We start from the raw sequence: 17,277 nt of genomic DNA, 5'->3' as shown, positions 1-17,277 counted from the left end.
TTAGGGTGTTTCTATGGAACCAAATGAGATGCGATAAAAGGATATGGACGGAATGAGAGTTCAACCATGGTCCCTTTTATCCAGCAGTTTTAGGATTTTCAGTAATTTCAGCCCTCCCTATTTTTGGAAAATCTAGGTTCAATCCAATATATAAAATTATCAATGAAAAGACTACAATAAAAAAAGTCAAAGTATTTCAAAGAATACCTTTTTTCAAAAAATAACACTGCCAATATAAATAATGATTTTAAATTGTAATTTTATTACATTAAAATGATGCATAAGAACATTTCGGAGTGGTCACTGTAACATGACAATAAAAAAACCCACAAATAAAGGATAAAATAATTTTTTGTGATCCTTATAAGCCTACTCTATAGAAAACATCAGAAAAAATAAATTAGCGTCTGTCAAGATTGAATTCAATAACTGGGCTTTTTCTAACATAAAGAAATCAGAAAAAAATTATTCTGCTTAATAATGATTCACAAGTGTTCTTTGGAATGCATTAGAGCAAAGGCACAGAATCTATTTAAAGCAGCTATGTCTTTTAATATGCCTCCTTAAAGCAACTGCCTGTTTTCAGTTTCTTTAAAGATATATAAATATTTGTATATTTAATACATTTCAAAAGTTGCACATTTCTATTATTGTGTAACCTGAAATGATCTGAAGAAAAGAAGGCTTCTTCTAAGGATGTCTCACATAGCAACAGTCTTCAGGCACTTCACATTCAGGTTCGCCACGTTTCCAAACTGACAACAGAGCTCTTGGAAATTCAGCAAAGAATCTATGCTTTCTTTTTATAGGCCAACACCAATCTTTCCAGCAACTAATAGCCTTCACAAAACAGCTCAACGTGCATTTAATAAAAGGACATACTACTGACCTCAGTGGTTATACAATATTTTCTCATTGAATTGCTGCAAGAAAAGTGCTGGGAAATCTGATTCTGTCAATTATCACTGAAACCTTGGAGTCAAGATTATGAGGAAGAAAATGAGCATCTCTAGAGAAAGCCCAGCTGCCCAGATAAAAGAATATTCTGATTCTTTCCTTACTGTCCTAGTGATCAACCTGCAGGTCATCAGACATTCAAGTCCATTCCTCTGGCTCCAGTTAACTTTCAAACTTTGTGTCATGATTTTTTCAGGGTTTCTAAACAAAGTTGGATGCATTAAACTTCTGGGAAACTTCGCAATGCCCATATTTTATCTCTTAGCTGCTCCCACAATGAACCAAGAAAGTGGGCTGAAATATGGCCTCCTTCCCCTCAACCATTGTGGAAGGGAAGAAAACTCAAAGTGTGGTTTCTGCACACAGATTACCTGCCCTGATCTAGTGGATGCAAGATTACTTATGCAAAATGATACTGTATGATATCCAATGCTACTAGTCAGCTTTGGTGGCATTGATCTCATTGCAAGAATAATGTATTGTGGGGTGCTGTCTTTTGAGCTGAATACCAGTCTAAAACAAGTAAAGTGCTTAAAGGTAAGCAATCCAGCACTATAAAACAGACAATTCCTATTAAAGTAATTCTACCTGACATAGTATTCTGAAGACTGGCACATCTGAGACACATGTTGTGGCAATCCCCATTCCATATTTTGTTAATTCATGTAATATAAACAAGCCACTGTAAGCAATATTTTATAAAATGCAGCCTGCTAGTCACTTGCATTTTCACTACTTTCAATAGGGTTGTTTTTTATTAAACCCAAATTAAAGAGAATTGAGTTGAGGTTAATACACAAAAATGTGTGATTTGGATTTGCTGTCCTCAGTAGTTCTTGAATCATCAGATGGAGAGTAAATAGCTCAAACATCTTCTTATTACTCCTGCAATATATTTTGAAAAATATGCAATTAAAAAAGCCAGTTCAGAAATTCAATTAACGTTTGATTCTGAAATTTCAACTTTCCAAACTGAAATAAATAGTACTTGCTGTCATTCATACATATTTTATATGGTTATTTTTAATAATAATTTATTACATTTATATACACTCCTGGCAACTCTCGATTTTTGTTTTTACAACCTCTAAAATAAATTTGAGAGGCTGCATGAAGGATATCTCTTTAAAGTAAAATCACTCCTAGTTATAACATAACGATATCTGCAAGATGTGGGTATTCATTATTGCAGAAAAAGGAATAGAAAAAGAATAGGCACAAACAAGTTAGAAAAATCACCAAAAGCCACTATTTCTATATTTTACTAATAAAGCATGCTTAGATTATATTACTGATCTTTACCCACTAACCCTCTTTCGGTACCACCAATCTAAGTCTTTCCTTAGTGGTTTATGATTGGATTTGCCCTATTTCATTTGGTTGATGGTTGTCTAGTTCAGGTATTGCATCCATTTTTTTCTATTTGTTTTCCCACAAGTCTCCCAAGCTATAGAAATACTGGATTGCGCCAATTCCAACAAACACATATAATCCTGAGAAAAGTATTGTGAGGTTGGAAGGCTTACTTGATTTTTGAAAGTTTTTGAAGCAGAATGCTGAGTTTCTCCAGGAGCTGAATATCAAGATTAGAACTGTGAAGCAGCACTGAACAAGTCCGAAAAAAGAGTTCATTACTACAAGTTTCCAGAAAACGATTCAAATACCCTGCAAAATAAAGTGCTCAATAAATATAAGGAGTTCCGCAATCATAATTGGTGTGTATAATTGTAAGGCATGTTATACCCAAACGCTTTCAATCTGGGATTCAGCAATCTATCAAACTTCAGCAGATATTACAAAGCTGATGATGTGTTGTATTAACTGGTGTTGAATCAAGTTTTTGCTTGGAAATTATTAGAATCCATTCCAGAAGAATTTAAATTCTTGAAGAGCAAGTCTCTCATGCCCATCATTCACACATACAATTAGTTGGGGCGAGAGAAAAATGATGTTACAGCATAAGTAATTCTATAATTCTTTTCACGCTTCATGGTCCTTAATGAATACTGTAAAATATATACTCTCTTGCTCAAAGTTTTTGAAAGAAGAGTCTATCATTAATCCCCGTCCTTTAAAGGGATAGTTTCTTAGAATATTTCACCACTATCTTGACCTGCCCAGCTCCACTTTGCTTTGTAGATTTTGATATTTCAGTTGAAGTAGAGGCATGAAAAAGTTCCCATCTACATGTCTCACTTTTGACTTTAACAACATTGATCTACTGTCCTGATCAGCAGTTCACTAGGATACATTTATAAACCAGGTCAATAATAATTCATTAAAATCTTAATCCTAAAGGTTTAAAAATATATTTCATATTAATCTGTGCATGTGAAACATACAAGCTTAAATGCTTCAGCTTTCTTAATAGTGGGAGAGACGGATACCTTGTTTAGCACAGTTCTGGGTTAAAATTGCTTTCTTTAACGCAGTGCCTGCCTCCGCTCCTCTCACGAACAGTTATCTGAGATTTCCCAACAGTATAAATAAGGCAAAAATACCAGATACACCAGTGTTTGCATATTCTTTGACCCAATCATCAATATGGTATTATTTCTGCAACATTATTTTTAATGAAGGAAGGTTTTATTTCTTAAGGAACTAGCTGATGTTTCATTTTTAGCAGGAAATGTTTTTCTCTTACTATTTGTTTCCATTCCCCCTTTTAAGCAGCTTGCAGCTATCTAATTTATTATGCTATAACAATATATTTATGTCCTGCCTTTATAAGCAAAATGCTGAAAAAATTCAGTGCAGTCCATCCTGTATAAAAGGAAAAACAAAATTCTATGGACACATAAGAGAAAAAGAAAGATTTTTGGCATTAAATGTAGGAACAATATTACAATCCTATTTATTTCTATGCTGCCCATATGTGCAACTGTAGGTGGCTCATAATTTACCCAGTAAAACTCTATAAACATCCACTGTGCTTCTTTTAAACTTGCTCCAATTAATAAACATTTTAAATATTAGCATGCAAAAGTCCCAAAGTCTAATGAGTTTATAAAGTTTTCTTATCCATGCATTTGGTGGTTTCAATGTGAGTGTAAATTTTCAAAGGAAATAGATTTTCAAAGGAAACATCTACAGTCTAATATTTAGTCTATTTATACATTATATATTGGATTTGAAAGCAAGATTCTTATTCTGCTTGTTTTCTTTGCTTCTGCTCTCCTATAGAGGGTTAAGAATATCTTCTCTATTATTCTTTGTGTCCCAAATTAAAAGGATATTGCCTTATTCATAATAAGACCTATTCAATCTAGAAGCCTCTGCAGCTCATTCTGTAGTAATAGAGATGCCAATATACATGGCACTTTAGAATACCTTCCAATGTTATGAGATTAAGTTAGGTCAGTATCCTATCATTACCAAGTCAGAAGGCTACAGAAATTAATTGACTATCTACAGAAATATCGCAAGCAATAAAAGAATCAGCAAAGGTTCAAATCCACATATATCCGCCAATCTGAGAAATGACACATGGGCCAAAAGTAAAGGACAATCAGCAAGATGGGTGGATTCAATAAAAAAAAAAGATAGGTACACTATTGGGAGACCTAAAAGATCAGTTTGAGAACAGGTTATCCTGAATCATCTTTCTATATGGCCCCTAAGAATTAACATAATCAGTCAATCAAACCCTTTAAAAATCTCTTATCTAAATCATGCATGCCTACAGTCCATTGCTATTATTGAATTTTTCCAAGTTTAGCTTTCGTTTTTATTCATTGTTAGTGTTATTTCTGAATAAAATTAGAGTTCAATCAAAGCCAACTGTACTTTAGTGCAGAGGTCCCCAACTGCTGGTCCGCGGGGCATGTTGCACCAGTCCGCGGAGTCAGCAGCTGCTGTGGAGCTGGCGAGTGCCAAGCTGTTTCCTGTCTCTTTCCTCTCCTGTTCAATCGGGACCGCCATTTGCCTCGGGCCGAGAAAACCTTTGCTTCCTTCCTTCCTTCCCTGTCTTTCTTCCCTCGTCGAAAGTGGTCTATTTCCTCCTCGTGAAGCCCTCACTCTGCCTGCAGCTCAGACGGAAAGGCTTTGGCATTGTACAGCTCTTTTTTTGCCTGGGTGGGAGCCAAGCATGTGACCATGAAACCCCCACCACCAGCTCTGGTAATTTTCTTTTGGAAGGAGTCCTTGCTGCAAGAAAATTACCGGACCTGGCAGTTGTGGGCGCTCCAAGCAGGCAGCGATCGCAAAGGAAGACGACTATGTCTGTGGAGGCACCTCCCTCCCCTCTGGGATTCCTTGCTGCAATCCCAGCCATAGCGGGCAGTGGGGAGGCTGTCCTCTGAAACTGCCGGAAGGAAGGAATGAAGCAAGCAAGCAAAAGTTTTCACCCTTAGGTGGACCACCTCGGCCCGAGGCAAACAGAGGTCCTGAGTGAATGGGAGGGGAAAGAAACAGGAAACTGCCCCCTCCTACCCTTCCTCCCTCTGTCACTTCGGCTCCCCCGCAAAATTAAAAAGGGGGGGGAGGAAAGAGAGGCAATGGAACGACAAGCTACACCCCCATGCTTAATCCCGTCCCCAACCACCCCCCTTTCCGCCCCCACTGGGCCATAGAAAAAGTGTCTTGCTGAAACTGGTCCCTGGTGGAAAAAAGGTTGGGGACCACTGCTTTAGTGTACTCAGATGGGTGAAATTCAACGTTTGAGAATTCAGACAACTCAGTTTTGTTTTGGACTATAAGGAACAGCATTGCTTTAGTCATATAGGTGATCTCCGTCTTCAAATTAGAAGAAAGAGGCAATCCAAACCTCTTAAAGAAAACGTTAGACAGGATGAGAAAGGAAAGTCTGGGACAGGAAACCCTTTTTTAAAAAAGCATGCCACTTATCCTATATAAGCTCTAAAGTATTTTTTTTCATCTCTAACTTCAAATGCCTGTGTTTAAGATAAGTTTGCACTTGCCCTTTAGAAGAATAAAGGATGGGTTGCAGCAGCGAACACAGCTAATGCAAAGGAGAAACCATACTCACAAAATCAAGAATCCAACTCTTAGCCTTTTAAAAAATTGTGGTAAGAATGTGCAGGTTCCTTTTCAAATAGGTGAGAAACAAAAAAGATTCATGCCAGAGGTTTAATAAGTAAGAGAATAAGATCTGTAACTACATGGTGTTTAGTTTTAATTCTAGATACCTACAGAGATTACAGCTCTTTTAACCTTTCAACAAGAGCCATCCTGAATAAAAAACAGGAGTTGAATTCTTGTTATCTGCTGAACCATTTGTCAGTGGCACTTTGAATTAGTTATAGATCTTAGCAGGGGAACTGCTTTTGAGTCTGAAAGATTATGTAGTTCACCTTCCAAAGAAGCAGAGAGAAGAGAATAAAATTATTTCCACCGAATTTCATTTACCCCAATGTTTCCTACTAAGATTTAGAATAGAAAGTCAAGTTGAAGCAAACCTTAAGAGGTAAAAGTCTCAAAGAATCTCTTATTCTGAGAGCTTTATTCTCAGTTGTTCCTCCACAAAACAAATACAAACATGGGCAAAATTTGAGGTAGCTTCAGTACTTCTCTTCTGAACAGAATATTTTAAATTGCAAGGATAAAAGTCAAGTCATAGGTGCAGAACTTATTTGTAATGCAAAGTGCAGTGCACCAGGGACAATTTTGTGGAATGAAAGAGGGCAAGGCCAACTCTTTGCTGTACCCACCTTTCATTTTCCTCTGCAACTTCATTTAATTATCTTGTATTTAATAATTTCATATATACTACCGCAATGCCAAAATCTGGTAATGTATAAAGTAAATCCTCTGTGGTAGCTGTTTAGCAAAATGCTAAATTCAAAGCTACCACATGGATTTTTTTTGTGCAGCTGACATAAAAGAACCACAGTCCCGACAATGTATTAAGTGTCAAAACAGCTCACTTAACATTAGGAGGCTAAAGATTTAAAAAAGACAATTATTTCCTGGTTAAGATAAAACAGCATAATCACTCTAGGCAGAAATTGGGGGATGAATCCTTAGCAGTGATTTATCTCAGTAGAAAATCAAGCTGTCTTGTTTGTATAGGAATACAGAGTTCTTTCTTTTAATTCCGCTAACTGTGAGTTTTAAATGTAGCATGATTATTCTGTTTGGCTGGAGGCACATCTGGAGCTCTTATTTAATTTGATGTTAAAATATGACCACGGAGACAGGAATCGTGGCGTTCTGAAGAATGGAATCAACAGTTGCAGGACAAATGTGTTCACATGTGGAAGGTTAAACAATTCAATCATCCAGGTATCAATTTAAGAGGCCATTATTTATCATTTCAATACAAGAAACAATCCACAAAACACGTGTTTTGTACGTGTTTTGTACGTGTTTTGTACGTGTTTATTTCTATAGAGCTTACACATACTAAGTATTCAATCACCATTAGAAATCAGAAATAATTTAAAGGTATCTTATTACTAGAATTTGGATTTACATAAACAGGTGTCTGCCTGCCTCAGTGTTTGTTGAAAAGGTCAGCCCTATAATATTTACAGTTGGACAGTATGCTTTCATATATCACAATTTCATACACAAATAACCAATGGGCATAAGGCTTGAAATGTCTTCTATAAAGTATAAATGTTTTAAAAAGCATCCATCTTTTAAAAACTAGCTGCCTGTCATATTGAACTGCAGCAAGGGAAAACACATTTTATTTTGCAGAAATTCCCATTCTGCCCAAAGAAAATAACAGTAATCCTTCCCTTGAAATACCTGACTGTGCAATTACCACAAAATCAAACATGGAGGGCATATAAAAAATGTTAAATAATGTAAAAAGCGTGTGAAAAGAACGTTGTTTACTTACTGGATTCTGTTGTCATCTGAAGTAAACTGTCAATGGCATTGGAAAGGAGACCTTTCCTTGATATTCTTAGGTGAGTCAATATTATGGGCACAGCTTGGTAGTCCAAAAATAAGACTTTCCCTTCCTCGGTCTTCAGATCAATGCAAAGTGAATCAAAGGCTTGTGCCAAATAATCAGCTAAAAGATATATTTAAATTTAAACATTACAGATGTACACCATTGTTTCTAGACATCCATACAGGCCACCACTAATGTGCATAACATCCCACACAATGTGCTATATCAAAGTTTTTAAATTATACCGCTTACCAAATGAATTATTAAATGAATATGTTTACTCATTATGTGTGTCAGGTAGTACCATATTAAGAAAATTGTCTCTAAGCAAATTGCACTCACAAAAATCCTGTTATGTTTTATTAGCGAAAATCTCAATAGGTATATAAACTTACCTAGGCTATTTTAAAATTAGAACCATCATATATAGTAACACAATCTTTTCCCACCGAAGGTGATGTTATTTAGTTACTATACAGCACTTTCTTTTGCTCTCTTTATAATGGGGGAAAGTCTTGAAAGGCCAAATATTCCAAATTTTAGAACTGACCAAATGAAAATCCATAGAAACATAGAAACATAGAAGTCTGACGGCCGAAAAAGACCTCATGGTCCATCTAGTCTGCCCTTATACTATTTTCTGTATTTTATCTTAGGATGGATATATGTTTATCCCAGGCATGTTTAAATTCAGTTACTGTGGATTTATCTACCACATCTGCTGGAAGTTTGTTCCAAGGATCTACTACTCTTTCAGTAAAATAATATTTTCTCATGTTGCTTTTGATCTTTCCCCCAACTAACTTCAGATTGTGGGTCCATCTACTAAAAAAGTGAAACTCCAACTTCAGGAAAGAAACAAGGATTCTTCTAATACACACAGAACAGCATCAGCTCAAAATGTGTCGCATTTTAAGCCAACAGACCAAGTGAAATGATTTATAATCACAGGGTAGGGATGTTGGAAATTTGCCGAATCTGAATTGGATGAAAGAAACCTTTAGAATGATGTGACACAAGCCACTCTCTACCATCACGAAGCTTTTAATTTTTAATTTTTTAAAATGTGCCAGCATATGTCTAAACAAAGCTAGAGCTGATGCTAGAAAATTTGGGACAGCAGGCCTATGCTTAATTTAAAATGTCTAAAGTACAGAATCAGGTAAGAAGCCTAAAAGGAGAAGGACCTAGCACACTCTCTTGGTTCACAGGCCATTTAAAGCAATGTTTTAAAACTATGACAACATGAAGATATTTGGACTTCACTGCCAAGATTGCTGGCAAATTCTGGGAGTTGAAATCCAGACATCAAGTTGCAAAGGTTGAAAGTGCTACATTAAAGTGACCAATGCTTAGTAATCCTTATACAGCAGTGGTTCGGGGACGGTTGCCTTCGGGTTATCCTTCTGCCTGAGAAAATAAAATTGTAGATAGTGGAGCTTGAAAGATGAAGAAATATAGAAAGTTTTGCAGATTTTTTGTAGCATTATCATTATGATTCCATAGTCCATTTCTCTCCTTTCACCTTAACAACTAGGCCGCTCTCTATAAACATATAATAGTTTAAATATGCCCCAGGATTTTCTGGATTTTGTTTTAAGGTGTCTAGTCCTCTGGAATGGATGTAATAATGTAGGGAAAAAATCAATAGATGTTTAGATGGTTGAAAAGTGCTAAAACCCATCTACTCATGAAATTCATGACTATGAATTTTTCACTGGCCATTGAAACTTTGTTGTACTGTGCTGTATTTAACCTTCAGTGAAACAAAAAAAAATCATCCATATAGAAACTGGCTAACATCAATCTGAATATTAAAAGAAAAATAGAAATAAAAGCAAAATCCTATATTTTTCTATAATAAATAAGTAAATAAGTAATTTACCATGGTGTTCAGTGCAGGTTATCAGTATGTTTACATCAATATCCAAAAATAGTAGAGTAGAATAGAATAGAGTAAAGTAGAGTATAGTAGAGTATTGGCCAAGTGTGATTGGACACACAAGGAGTTTGTCTTTTATGCATATGCTCTCAGTGTACATAAAAGAAAATATACATTTGTCAAGAATCGTGAGGTACAACACTTAATGATTGTCAGTAGATAGGTATTAACTCTACCCCCAGTAAATTTTTCACTGAAAAACTCTGGCATCTTAATGCAAGCTACACTTATTTTGGATATATAGTAATACCTCGTCTTACGAACCTAATTGGTTCCCGGGGGAGGTTCGTAAGGCGAAAAGTTCGTAAGATGAAACATTGTTTCCCATAGGAAACAATGTAAAATCGATTAATGCGTGCAACGAAAAAAAAAATGCAAAAAAACACCGCCGCCTGGCTGTCACCTTTTGAAACAGCCGGGCGCTTCTCAGCGTTCTCCCAATGTCGAACCCGGAAGTTCGGCAAAAGTTCGGGTTTGGGTAGCCGCCGAGAAGCCCCGCCGCCCGGCTGTCACCTTTTGAAACAGTCGGGCGCTTCTCAGCGTTCTCCCAATGCCGAACCTGGAAGTTCAGCAAAAGTTCGGGTTTGGGTAGCCGCCGAGAAGCCCCGCCGCCCGGCTGTCACCTTTTGAAACAGCCAGGGGGCTTCTCAGCGTCCTCCTGAACCCAAACGCCAAACCTGAACTTCCGGGTTCGGTGTTTGGGAGGCCGCCGAGAAGCCCCCGGCTGTTTCAAAAGGTGACAGCCGGGCGGCGGGGCTTCTTGGCGGCCTCCCGAACTCGAACTTCCAGGTTCGGCGTTCAGGAGGCCGCTGAGGAGCCCCGCCGCCCGGCTGTCGTCTTTTGAAACAGCCGGAGGGCTTCTCGGAGGCCTCCCGAACGCCGAACCCGGAAGTTCGGGTTTGGCGTTCGGGTTCAGGAGGACACTGAGAAGCCCCCCGGCTGTTTCAAAAAGCGACAGCCGGGCGGTGGGGCTTCGCGGCGGCGGCGGGGGGGTTCGTAAGACGGAAAAAGTTCGTAAGAAGAGGCAAAAATTTCCGAACCCCGGGTTGTTCATATGGCGAGGGGTTCGTATCATGAGGTACTACTGTATTTCAAATACTGTAATATGCATATAGGTTAATAATATACAGTGGTACCTCTACTTAAGAATGCCCCTACTTTTCTAGATAAGAACGGGGTATTCAAGATTTTTTTGCCTCTTCTTAAGAACCATTTTCTACTTAAGAACCCGAGCCTGGAAAAATTTCCCAGGAAATTTGAGAGTGGCACGAAGGCCCGCCCAGTTTCCTGCCATTCCCCCTTTAATCCTGGCCATCTCGGGCTTTTCTGGGCTGCCAGAGGAGCCTTTCGGTGGAGCTTGAGGCAGCTTTGGCAGTCCAGAGAGAACAAAGCATTTTCCTTTCTCTGGGCACTTGGGGAGGGAATAAACCTCTGCTAGTGCCCAGAGAAAAGAAATGTTCCCTTCGCTCTGGGCAGCGACTGTCCTCCTCTTATTCCTCCTCCCATCCAAATTCCCAGCTGTTATTTCTTTCCTAATGGGTTTGCACGGATTATTTGCTTTTACATTGATTCTTATGGGGAAAATTGCTTCTACTTACAAACTTTTCTACTTAAGAACCTAGTCATAGAAGGAATTAAGTTCTTAAGCAGAGGTACCACTGTAATAGTATTTTCTTGCAAGATGATACAACTCAGGAACTGCAAAACCTTACTTAGGGTGCCCTCTACTGTATCTTTAAAGCAATAAGTTATTTACTAATTATGTGTCAGTACATTTAATTCATTTTGTAATGAACACACATTTCACAATTTCATCCAAGAAAGGAATTTTGGCTTTTTGTAAGGGTTTCTTTTTCCTATGATGGATTGAAGGCATCCTGCACTGCTCGCTCATTCTTGCTTTAACAGGCAGGATCATGGAGATCTTACATACATCTGTGGGAAGACTGACTCACTTCCAGTTCTGCACTTGAAAAGTAGAGAACTCCATCAGAAATATAACCTAAAAGGAGTCAGTGAAAATATTGCCATTCCCCATCCTCTAATCATTCTATAAGCAATACTCCTTTGACCATATTCTCCATCTACCATAATAAAAGCTGACAGACTTCTGGGGTGGCGCTATGCCGGTGTGGTGCTGAAAAGTGAACCATTGCCTTTCAGCACAAATTTTTCTGTTCGGGATCACAATTGCAAACCTTGGAGAGGGGAGCATCAGAAGGGGGGAAAGCCGTACCCCACAAGTGGAGTGCAAACCCTAGTGGATATAGGCTATTAAACCCCCTGATCGAGCAGAGAAGAAGCTAGCGATCAAACAGCTCAAAGTCATGGTGGCCCTTTAAACATCAGGAAGAGGAGAATAAGTAATACTCTCATTCTCCTCAAGTGAGTTATCATAAAGTGTCCTGCATTAAGAGCAGGAAGAGTGGCTGAAGGAGGAATAGACAACATATTGAAGGATATTCTGATATTCTTTTACATTAATGGCTTCTGGGAATTTTTTATTACTACTTTTTTAAGCTACCCATCTTCCCTACAAGGTGACTCTCAGCAAGATAACTTCATGGATCAGCATCATGGATCCACTTAGAAAAGCTAAGGTAATTTGATTTGTGTAGGATAACAACTTAAATCCTACAATGGGAGAAATCCAACATCCATTATGTGTAGTTTTAAGCAGTCTGCATCTGGATGGTGAAAAGCCCAGAAGTTCCTGACAGGATAAAAGGATCTGTGGGACTTCTATGAAAGGCTGGATTATCCCTAAAGCAAGAATCTTCAAGATGAAGTTATTAATAACTTCCTTTGACAAATTCTGTACAAACCTGATCAGAAAAAGTAAGAAAAACACAGGAAGATTCTTGGTCTTTTTCAAAATCAGGGTTTCCACTGATATTTGAAAATAGGATATGAACTCAATAACATTGTGTTTAATAGGAGCACAGAAACATTTCAAAGGGCTGATGAAGTGGTTTGTGCACTTTTTATGTGTTTTATTGAAAATGTTTTGCCTTGTTCAACTCCTCTATGAAAATGGCATGCATGTTGTCTGTGAAGGCAGAGTGTCAATCTCTGAAATAGAAAAGTAAAAATCCAATGATGCTTTCTCCCTTATCTCAAAGAGGTTTATGTTGCACTTGGCTTTCTGTACATTTTAGATGTACAGCCCTCAGCATGGCTGCCACGATTGAACGCTGACATTCAGTAGGCAGAAAATGTTCCATATGGACACATCTGTCATATTCATTTGGAAATGCATGGTTGAAGTACCCATCAAGTACGATCTGTTCCAGCAATCTCACACTACTCATCAGAGCCTACAAAACTTTTGCCAGACCCATCCTTGAATACAGCTCATCTGTCTGGAATCCATACTGCATCTCGGACATCAACACCCTCGAAAATGTCCAAAGATACTTCACCAGAAGAGCCCTTCACTCCTCCACTCGAAACAGAATACCCTACGAAAATAGACTAACAATTCTGGGTCTAGAAAGCTTAGAACTACGACGCCTAAAACACGATCTAAGCATTGCCCACAAGATCATATGCTACAACGTCCTGCCTGTCAATGACTACTTCAGTTTCAACTGCAACAACACAAGAGCACGCAAAAGATTCAAACTTAATATTAATATGAGCCGGGGTGGCACAGCAGGTAGAGTGCTATACTGCAGGCCACTGAAGCTGACTGTAAATCTGTAGGTCAGCAGTTCAAATCTCATCACTGGCTCAAGGTTGACTCAGCCTTCCATCCTTCCAAGGTACCCGGATTGTGGGGGCAATATGCTGGCTCTGTTAAAAAGTGCTATTGCTCACATGTTGTAAGCCGCCCTGAGTCTAAGGAGAAGGGCGGTATAAAAATTGAATAAATAAATAAAATAAATAAATAAATAATATTAACCGCTCCAAACTTGACTGTAAAAAATGACTTTAACAATCGAGTTGTCAAAGTGTGGAACTCATTACCGGACTCAGTAGTGTCAACACAACCCCCAATCCAACTCACTTAGACTATCCACGATTGACCTCTCCAGGTTCCTAAGAGGTCAGTAAGGGGCGTACATAAGTGCACCAGTGTGCCTTTCGTCCCCTGTCCAATTGTCTCTCCTTTATCTCATATATATTTTCTTCCTTTCATATATCTTCTCCTCTATTTTTATATCTTTTTTTCTATCATTTTCTTTATATATATTACTACATGTCTATTTATATATATTACTACATGTCTATTCAATATGTATTGTGTATTGAACAAATAAATAATAAAAAAATAAGTTAAAAGCAAAGTTCAGAACTAAACTCCAGTGTTATGATAAAATAGGTTCAGCCTTGCCATCTGGGAGTCAAGTCTAGCTAGCCCTGCAGAATGACATTGACAAGTATAAACCAAGTGAAAGCAGTCCAGAATGTACTTGCAAGAAAGCACATGAATCAAGCTGCACCTCAATTGGGGCAGATCAGCTTCATTTACACCTGCATAAGGAAAGATAAAAGAAAGCTGGATAGATAGGGTCTGCTCATCATAGAATTCAGAGCTAGAAACATCTCTAGAGCAGCTCAAATTTTGACAGTCTATAACTTAGACTCTAAGCAAGATCTAATACTAGCTACTATCTTTATCTCCTGAACTCATACATATTATTTGGACTGATTGTGGGAAACCTAACTTAGACCATTGCTACTGCTTAATCCACTGCAACTCTGACAGAACTTTGGGTGTGATTTATGGCAGCCAGAGCAATTACAGTCAGGAGTTTCTCTAGGTTTAAATAGCCTAGCTGCGGGAGGGTTTTTTTTTGCCAGAATTGAGTAAAAAAGAAATTGACTTTCTATATAGCAAGAGACAGCTGCAAATGAAAGGGCAAGTTATACAGCTCCCTAGAGAGAAACAAACTTGGGGGGAAGGGGAAGATCTTCCAGCATTAGTTTATTAAAATAGCAATAACATTTCAATCTCTAGAATAACTTATATTTGAACAATAAATTTGATTTGGAATTCACATCCATTTCAAAACCATTTTAGACTGTAATTTAAATTTATAATTTTCAATTTGTGAAAATTGAAAAGTTGGATTTTGGAATTTATTTCTTGACATTACCATACAAAACACATATAATTTTATAGTGTTGACTTAATGTATTATTCATTATCTAGTTTCTCTTTTTCCTTTTTCTAATAATTTGAATTGGATTAACCAAGTGCTTCCAAGGTTTAATAGTTATTAGTCACATTTTGATTACTACTGTAGAACATTTATTCTGCATCTCTTCAAAGCACTCATTCCAAATTCATTAATACATCCTTAATGATTGAAGATTTTTCTCATAAGCCTATCTTTCTCTGGCTGACGTAACTTTGAAAAGGAAACCAAACTAATGTGTCCACTGTGTGATGGATGCAGAGGTCTTTGAGCCAGCAGTGATTCTTAGTGATTGCCTGGAAAACCCCCTGCAGTTTCTGGAATTAGATTTTCAGAAGTGGTTTACCAGTGTGTCCTTCCTAGGGCTGAAAGACAGTGACTGGCTCAAGGTCACCTGCCTGACGTTTGTGCTTAAGCTGGGACTAGAACTCTTGGTTTCTCAGCTGGTGGATCTCTATGGCAAAGATCCAGGCATACGGGTTTTTTTTTATCAGAGTCCACTCTCTTCCACTGGAGGGATGATGCCATTATTTTTGTTTGTGGACATCTATAGGAAGGCAGAAGGATGATTCGTCCTTGGAGTGAACTTGAGAGACTTGCTAGTTTGGTTGAGTCTTATGCCCCTTCCAATATGATCAGTTCCACTGAGGAAGGTTGCCAAGGCTCTAAATCAGATTGTTGCTGGGCTTCTACAAATAGTGGCCGATTACTTGACTGGCTTAGAAGGGGCTTTGATCTTACCCGATATGCCCCTTCTCTCTGTGTTGTAGGAAACTCCAAAAATGGGTTGATTTATCCTTTTTGCCCACAGACTGAGTCGCCAAGCTTCTTCTCTGGCCCAGTTTTTGATGAAGGCGTAACAGTGAATAAAATGTCTCTCTCATGTCAAATTATTGTTCCTGGATTGTGGACCATACAGTCGCCAGGGTGAGTTTGGACTCTCCCACAACACACAGAGAAGCAGTGTTTCAGGTAAGACCAATGCCCTTTTCCATTGTGCTTGATGGAGAGTCCAAGCATGGAACATACCAAAGCCGACTGTGCTGTGGGTGGGTAGCCATTTGTAGGACTCTCCTTCCAAAGGATGCTTCCGCTGACGCGAAGGCATCATTTGTAGTGTCTAATAAAGGGCAACGGTGAGAACCATGTCACCGCTGTACAAATGTCTTTGATAAGGCCTGAGTTGCCCACGTTGCTGTGGTGGCTGCACTCCTAGTTGAATGAGCCATTATCCATCCAGATAGTGGCTGGGCCTGAGTTTCGTAAGTCTTAACCATCAGCCTACAGTTGATGGTGTTTCCCTGGTGTCCATTGAAGATGGTTGAAAAGAACAGATAGTGCCATTTCTTCTCCAGGACATGGGTTGGCCCTGGACAGATATCTGGCAATATAGATTTCCTGGGCCCTGTGGAACCAGGAATTCACCTTGGGGATGAAGGAGGGACCAGCCTGAGGACTCTCCTGTTCAGGTGAAAGATGCAATGGTTCTCCCTGATGGAGGGCTGACAACTCTGAAATATGGTTGGCCGAAGTGATGGCCACGAGGAATGTGACTTTGAAGGTCAGGAAAAACAGACTGGCCTTCATTAATGGCTTGAAGGGCACAGAGTTGAGGACTAGCAGCACCTTAGGCAAGTCCCGGGTGGGATACCAGTGTACCACAGGAGGGTTCAGATTGGTTGCACCTCTGATAAACCTTCAGATAATCGGATGTTGAGTGAGGAACTCTTGCTCCTCACATGTCAACACTGAAGAGAGAACCACCACTTGTCTGCAAATAGTATTGAGTTAGTCCTCTATCCAGTCCTTCCTGGAAAAATTCCCGGACTTGTGGCACCAAAGCTGAAGTGGGGTCAATCTGACCCTTGAAATACCATTTGGCAAAGGTTGTCCACGTGGAATTATAAATTCCATTAGTCGACGGCTTTCTGGAGGCCTGAATCATCTATATCACCCTGAAGAAGTCCTCAGGAGACTCCACACAAATGCCAGATGGTCATTGGAGCCATTGTGGCTCTGGATGGACCAAGACCACCTGGCTGAGGGAGATTCTCTCCAGGGTCAGGATACTAAGAGGCTGACCAGATCTGCATATCATGAACATCGGGGCCAGTGGGGAGCTAGGAGTAAGATCTTTGCCCACTCTGTCAATACTTTCCTTATTACTCCCAGAATGAAGGGAACAGGGAGTAAAGCATACAGTATCCCACTGGGTCACGGACTGTGAAGAGCATTGATCCCTTTCACTCCTGGTAAAGAATCTTGGCAACTGGGCGTTCATCAGAGAAATGAAAAGGTCCACCGCCAGATGGCTAAAACTCTTGGACAGCTCTTGGAAGAGGTTTGAGCGCAGTTCCACTCAGAGTGGT

At 39.0% G+C, this 17,277-nt stretch overlaps 1 protein-coding gene across 2 annotated transcripts in view; it reads right to left on the bottom strand.

Moving 5' to 3' along the window:
• Positions 1–242: 242 nt before the first annotated feature.
• Positions 243–17,277, bottom strand: part of CCDC138 (coiled-coil domain containing 138) — a 34,980-nt gene continuing 17,945 nt past the window's right edge. For both annotated transcript variants that reach the window (XM_070751087.1, XM_070751088.1), the window contains 3 exons: positions 7,766–7,942; positions 2,484–2,622; positions 243–1,842 (listed from right to left, as the gene is read on the bottom strand). In XM_070751087.1, the coding sequence (XP_070607188.1) occupies positions 1,671–1,842; positions 2,484–2,622; positions 7,766–7,942 (488 nt within the window). In that variant the 3' untranslated portion in view covers positions 243–1,670. The remainder of the gene's footprint in view (positions 1,843–2,483; positions 2,623–7,765; positions 7,943–17,277) is intronic.

The sequence above is a fragment of the Erythrolamprus reginae genome, chromosome 4 (genome assembly GCF_031021105.1).
Source record: "Erythrolamprus reginae isolate rEryReg1 chromosome 4, rEryReg1.hap1, whole genome shotgun sequence".
In the NCBI taxonomy this organism is placed as follows: domain Eukaryota; kingdom Metazoa; phylum Chordata; class Lepidosauria; order Squamata; family Dipsadidae; genus Erythrolamprus; species Erythrolamprus reginae.
The sequence above is the reverse complement of the archived record's forward strand: the minus strand, read 5'-3'. Positions and strand labels throughout refer to the sequence as shown.